General features: G+C 49.3%; 1 protein-coding gene across 1 annotated transcript; it reads left to right on the top strand.

The window, feature by feature from the left end:
* Positions 1-1,960: 1,960 nt before the first annotated feature.
* Positions 1,961-6,710, top strand: plk2b (polo-like kinase 2b; the record flags this gene model as incomplete). Its single annotated transcript, XM_084457350.1, has 14 exons — positions 1,961-2,137; positions 2,288-2,395; positions 2,511-2,627; positions 2,778-2,907; positions 3,029-3,212; positions 3,679-3,877; positions 4,064-4,211; positions 4,487-4,581; positions 4,741-4,867; positions 5,086-5,166; positions 5,309-5,468; positions 5,776-5,905; positions 6,125-6,235; positions 6,519-6,710. The coding sequence occupies 14 exons, from the start codon at positions 1,961-1,963 to the stop codon at positions 6,708-6,710; spliced, it is 1,959 nt and encodes a 652-aa protein (XP_084313476.1).
* Between the last annotated feature and the right edge of the window lie 439 nt (positions 6,711-7,149).

Here is a 7,149-nt window from a genome sequence, read left to right as displayed (position 1 = left end):
CTACCAATGTTGAGACCAAACACCCTTGGACACGTGCACAGCTGACGCACACACACACACACACCTAAACACATGCAAACTACAAAACAGTGAGATGACTCCCCGCCATGTCATGTTCATGTTTTGCACTGAGACCAAGAACAAAAACTGCTCGCACACTGCTGGGCTCCAGTATCAACATATATAATATAATTTAATTTAATAGCACTGAGTGACATTTCAAGCACAAAGCTCTTCAGACTGACATGACAAGCGGGAATGCCATCTTAAGTAGGCAGGAGGCCTGATCACATGACCCAAACAATGACACAATCAACTAAATTGATACACCTGTGACTCAAAGTGACATCAGCAAACATTCACAGTACTAGGACAGTCTACTGTACTGTATGTCCTGTTTGTCATAGGAAATGTGCAAAGAGTGCAAGGTAAATAGTGGATTCAGTAGATCAAGATACAATCAAAATACAATATACAAGACGCAGACCTATCAAATGGATAATCCAATCCAATGTACACATAACAGCTGTCCACATATATACAAAAGGAAGGGAAATTCAAAATGTACAGAAATATGCTTTTGTTGTTTTGATGTTGAGAAATGTGTGATCAGGAGAGCACTCTACAGGGTGTTCCACTCTGGGACTGCCATCAAATATACACAGAGAAAGAAAAAAGAAAATAGGACCCATCGAGTTACAGTCAGAAAAGGGCGAATATCCATTTCCTCGTTGAGGCCTTTGGGTGACAGTGTTAGAGTGTAAATCCAGAATAGTTCACGTTTTAAAAGAAGAGCATTGATGTTCGATGCCGACATAACTGAGAAGAGGCCACGGTGTGTTTCTTAGAATTGAAGTGCACAGCAACAGGGCTCTTTTGATTATGATTCCTGATATTACTCCTGTGGTCTGAGATTCTGAGGGGTCTAGAGGTTTTACCTAGGCTATATAAGCACTGACTCTTAGCCCTTGGCATGTGTGTTTACCACCTTCTCTAAGATGAATTGCATGCACATCCACCATAGGAGCTCATGTGTAACTGTTACTTCATTGGGCATTCGGGTGCCATTCGGGTGCCTTGAGGCAAATGTAGACGTTTTCACTATTGATGGAAACTATTGCTGATTGCACATCACCATAGCACCCGGGTCTGTTGTAAAATGACCACTTGATGGCGCTAGAGCTTCAAATTAAGGCGTGATCTCCCCAGTCAGTCAGCGGATGGCAGTTTGGCTGGTAGAGCTACGGTTCGTCAGTCAGATGCAGCTGCGGCAATGTTGCACAGCTGAATCACACCACTTTTCAGCTGATTGACAGGTATACGGCTTTAAGATACTACACCAAAATGTTGCTGTGTGTGCATACCTGTCACCACAAGCTATCCGACTGCTTTGTCTATGAGCACATTGGTGGTGGTGATAATGGCATGTTGAAGATGACTGATAATGATGATTGAGATGAAGGAGGTGATGATGATGATGAGGTGACTGGTTCTGACTGACTGACTGAATTCTGAATTTTTGTGTAAATTCGTTTTAATGTTGTATTTTGATTTGATTGTTACCCTTTCTGCAAACAGTCTGGTCTCACTTGGCAGACGATATTCGACGTTTGTCCATCGCCTCCAAACGTCATTTTAGACGGCATCATACAATGCAGTAAGCACCTTGAGATTTCACTGTAGGCTATTTTAAATTGTGCTTAATACAAATAACCTAATAATAAATATGTATTTTATCTTACCTACAGTAACTCTTTCCATACAGCTCCTCAGCCAATAAGCCTAGTCATTCATATTCCAGTCTTGAATTCGTTACCCTACGAGACCACGTCTACACACCCAGCACAGTGACGTGGGGACTCAGTCAAGGGGCGGATGCCATCAGGCTATAAATCCGGGCAGACAGTCTCTCCGTACTGCATTCAGACTCAGAGCACCAGATGCGAAGCAGCTCCTCGCTATGGAAATATTAAGGAATATCCCCCAGCCGTCCAACAGCAGCAGGACGTACGAGCCGGCTCCACGGTCCGAACCGCGCAGGAAGAGAACAGAGGATACTGGATCTGCGGAGACGGCGAGAATTATCACGGATTCTACCACCGGGAAATGTTACTGCCGTGGAAAAGTTTTGGGAAAGGTAGCCTATACGTTTAGATGCAAAAATCCCAGTTCAAAGAGGCGCGCCAAATACTCTGGAATTTTAGCCGCCTGCACTCACTTTGGATTAACACAAATAGTGTGTGGATGCATTTTCGAAGTCTTATGATTATATTTGTTTTCTTTTCAGGGAGGTTTCGCTAAATGCTACGAGATGACAGACCTGTCCACAAGCAAAGTTTACGCAGCCAAAATTATTCCACACACGCGCGTCTCCAAACCTCACCAAAGAGAAAAGGTAAGAGCTCGCCACTCCGTGTGCAGTGCAATTTGTAGGCTACACTTCCCACCGAATATAGTAGATTATACATTTCATATGAATTTGATGCTCATGATATCTATTTGCTCCATAGATTGACCGGGAAATTGAGCTCCACAGAATACTCCACCATAAACACATCGTGCATTTTTATCACCATTTCGAAGACAAGGATAACATCTACATTCTCTTGGAGTACTGCAGTAGAAGAGTGAGTACTACACCTTTGTCGTGTGTAGGGGGGTACAATCGCTGCACCTTTGTCTGTCTACAGCTTTGCGCTGAGATCAGTAGACATACTTTAATTTCCCTAGTTGGATGATCGTGTTAACGAGATCTGTGTCCTTTGTCACCACTGCAGTCTTTAGCGCATATCCTAAAAGCACGCAAGGTGCTGACGGAGCCAGAGGTCCGCTATTACCTGCGACAGATCGTGTCAGGGCTCAAATACCTGCACCAACAAGACATCCTGCACAGAGACCTCAAACTGGGTAAGCAGGCTGCAGCACAGCCACACATAAAAGCAGCTACATGTAGGTTGGGTACATTGGAGAGATTTGTTGTGAACACGTCACATAGGGTTTCACTTTTCCTTGTTTTCCCCGCCTGCAGGCAACTTCTTTGTGAATGAGTCCATGGAGCTGAAGGTGGGAGACTTTGGTCTGGCCGCCACGCTGGAGCCCGTGGGGAACCGGAGGAAGACCATCTGCGGAACACCCAACTACCTGTCCCCTGAAGTGCTCAACAAGGAGGGCCACGGCTGCGAGTCCGACGTCTGGGCGCTGGGCTGCGTCATGTGAGTGCACCGGAACTTCGCCATGTTCATAAGCATAGCATCGCAGGCCCGTAGCCAGGGGTGGATCGGGTGGATCGAACGAAACCCCCCTCACGTCCAAAGGTCCCGAATTTAAGACCAAAGGTCCAGAATTTAAGACAAAAATTGCCCGACAATCAAAATATTCTGTCCGAAATCGAAACGATACGGTCCACTTTTGGGGGAAAATAAAATAAAAAACACTACACAAGGCTGGCTACAGGCCTGCATCGTCCCGCCTGTGTCTGCAAACTGCTTAGTGTGAGCCTGATTGTATGCGAGGGATCGTATGTTGCTGACATTGACAGAAGTCACAATGACAAACTCTTCACATTGGCATGCCATGTCAGAGATTGGTGTGGCATTGGGGGTGTTTAAGCGAGGCTCCATCTGTGTCAGTGCAGTGTGGTGACAGCCAGTCTCTGACATGCCCCCTCTCCTACCCCAGGTACACCATGCTCTTGGGCAGGCCCCCGTTTGAGACCACCAACCTGAAGGAGACGTACAGGTGTATCCGTGACGCACGCTACTCCCTCCCCTCCTCCCTGTCCCCCCAGGCCAAGCAGCTCATCGCCAGCTTGTTGGCCAAGACCCCCGAGGACAGGCCCCTCCTCGACCACATCCTCCGACACGACTTCTTTACTCAGGTGAGGAACGTTGAATCTCGTCTTTGTCTGTCTCACTCTCTTTCCATCTGTCAGTGTGTGCGGCTGTCTGGTTCTGCTGAGATGTGGTCATTTGCAACATGGTAAACTCCTCCCTCTCTCTCTCTCTCTCTCTCTCTCTCTCTCTGTCTGTCTGTCTCCTCGGTCTTTCTCCGTCTCTCTTTACAGGGCTTCGTTCCAGAGCGCCTCTCAGCCAGCTGCTGTCACTCAGCCCCAGAGTTCCACATCTCCAGTCCTGCCAAGAGTTTCTTCAAGAAGGCTGCGGCCGCACTCTTCGGTGGAAGGAGGGACAAGGTCAAATACTATGAGACCCTGAGTGAGTACATCCATCATCCAGTGCTCTTTCACCTCATGCAAAAACGGTCTCCGCCTTCTTCAGCAATTGCACCAGCCAGTGTTCATACATTATCATATCGTAAAAAAGAGTTTCTGCTAGTTTATAGCTGGTGATAAAAGCTGTGTCGTTATGTCCATAATGATTTTTATTATTATTAATACATATTATGGGGGCAGTTCTGGCAGACTCTCGGGTTGAATTAAGAACTGCTGATTGAGTATGCATGCTGACTGCGTGTGGGTTGTCTATTGCAGATAAATTAACCAAAGAGGAAGAGGAGATCTACAAGCTCCAACAAGACCTGAAGAACACGGTCATCAGCCAGCAGCAGATCAAACAGCAGACTGAGGTGAGATAACAATCCAGTCACTGAAGCGGAAAAGTCACTGACGTTTTTGAAATCGATCCTCTAAATCAGTGCAAGTTGACTCGGGAAATGCCAACTCATGTTACAGATAGGTGCAGCCTGACGTGTGTTAACCCCTTGGTCCCCCTCCTCCCACCTCAGGACGGACAGTCGCGCTCGCCGTCCGCTGGGAGGCCCGTGGCCCCGGTACCAGAGGGCCAGGTGGCGCCGGCGCGAGACACCATCCGCCTGATCGTCAGGGGCAGCCTGGGGAGCTGCAGCAGCGAATGTGAGTTCACGCGTGGGTCACATGATCTTGTTTGGCAGGCTTACGCGTCGGACTGTTGTGAGCTGATGCACATACGATAGCATGTTGATAGCACACACTGATACAAGGACTGCAAACTACTCGAACTAGGCGTGTGATTCAATAAACCTAATTATGTTAATAAACAGTGTGTTGTCTGCAGCCGCAAACTTAACTCCTGGTTTTCAATGATGACCTAGGTCTTGAAGACAGCACTACGGGCAATGTGGCGGAGACTGTTGCCAGTGTTTTCAGAGGATGCCTAGAAAACATGCCTCAAGGTAAGTTCCAATGCACGTAGTCACTATTGTTCTGAGTAGCATCGTTTCAGTGCTTACTGTATTATTACATTATTTTACACACATGGAATCTTGATGGCTTTAGTGCTCTAACCGCCACCTCTACCGCCCTCCCCCTCCTCAGCGAATGACATCCCCAAGGGGCCTGGCTGCGAGACCCTCCAGTGGGTGACTAAGTGGGTGGACTACTCCAACAAGTACGGCTTCGGCTACCAGCTGTCGGACCACACCGTGGGCGTGCTCTTCAACAACGGCACTCACATGAGCCTCCTGCCCGACAAGAAGTACGTGGCTCTCCGTTTCCCAGTACGCGTAAGATCGCCCCTAGCCAGTTAGACGTCAGCCGGGAACTGTGGTTTTCACCGAACCGCCAAGCCAAAAGATTTGCAGATCGATAGACAAAGGTCACTCAGAGGAATAACCCGTCTGGATCAGGCGCCAACCGCATTGTGAGCGCGGTTATTGTTTAGAGGACAGAGAAGGATGCTTGTCCTCCAGGCTGTTTTCTAATGACAATGTGTCTGTTTGTCAGCCATTTGTTTAGTAGTTAACTCTCTCTCCCTCCTTCTCTCTCTCTCTCTCTTGGTCCAGGACTATACATTACTATGCTGAGCTGGGCCAGTGTTCCGTCTTCCCCACGACTGAAGTCCCAGAGCACTTTGTGGCTCAGGTGACGGTGCTCAAGTACTTCGCCCACTACATGGAGGAGAACTTGATGGATGTGAGTCCTCACGCTGCTAGCTTAGCCTACATCCCCTCTTAGTCTTCCCCTACCTGTACCACTCCTCTCTCTTTCCCTCCCTTCTCATCCGTCTACGTTCCCTCTGCTCTCTCTTCATCAGGCCCTTTCTTTCCTACCCTTATGAATACTGGTCATAATGAACTTGAGGTCTCTGATCCCGTCAATAACGTCGACACGGCTCTCTGGTTCCCTCCTCAGGGCGGAGACCTAGTGAGCGTGACCGACGCACACATGCCCCGGCTCTACCTGCTGCAGTGGCTGAAGTCCGACCGCGCCCTCATGATGCTGTTCAACGACGGCACCTTCCAGGTGAACACGCCCGCTCGCCTCGCACGCCAAAACACACTTATGGCACACACCGCCAGCGGGGTCGGCGGCAGCCAACGTGCACGGTCCCATATGTGTTAGCGCATGCCCCAGCGCTATGGCGACGAGACACAGAACATCGGTCAACATCTCCTGCCCCTCTCAGCACACAACACTGACGAAACAGATATGAAACGTGGCCAAGTAGTGGAATTCTACAGACCGCAACCAGAGTGTTCTGAGTTCACACCCTAACCATAATGCCCCTTCCCACCCACCCCCCCAGGTGAACTTCTACCACGACCACACCAAGCTCATCCTGTGCACCCAGAGGGAGGAGTACATGCTGACGTACATCAACGAGGAGCGCGTCTCCACCACCTTCAAGCTCAGCTCCCTGCTGACCTCCGGCTGCCCCGGTGACCTGCGCCAACGCATGCAGTATTCCCTCAACATGCTGCTGCAGCGTTGCAACTGAGCCCGGAGCTGTGGGTGTGGGGGTTTCAAGAGGACGGACCTATTTGATGCCACTCAGCAATGGTGGGCGAGGGGAGCACTGTTGGGGGGGGGGGGGGGGGGGGGAATACGCACGGACGTGTGTAGAACAATGAGGACAATGGGGAATCCCTACACTGTTGTGAATGTCCCAGCAGAGGTAGAGAGGAACTATGGACAGACAGATCCCAGAGAGGACAGTGACATGCGTACAGGGCGCTGGTGACAGTGAAGGGCTGATGTGTATGTTGTTGATGATGGGAATGGATGGAAGAGAAAGCGTGGGCAGAAGCGACAGAGAGGAGGAAGGACGTTGGTACGAAGGTGGAACCCAAGGGAGGTCAACCTTAGGAAGTGACGAGTTGTGCTCATCAAGTGATGATGATGTACTGGGCTGGTCCCAGATGAACTGCTGTTGTTAT

Source organism: Borostomias antarcticus, assembly GCF_949987555.1.
Source record: "Borostomias antarcticus genome assembly, chromosome: 23".
NCBI lineage: Eukaryota > Metazoa > Chordata > Actinopteri > Stomiiformes > Stomiidae > Borostomias > Borostomias antarcticus.
This window is presented reverse-complemented; position numbering and strand designations above follow the sequence as displayed.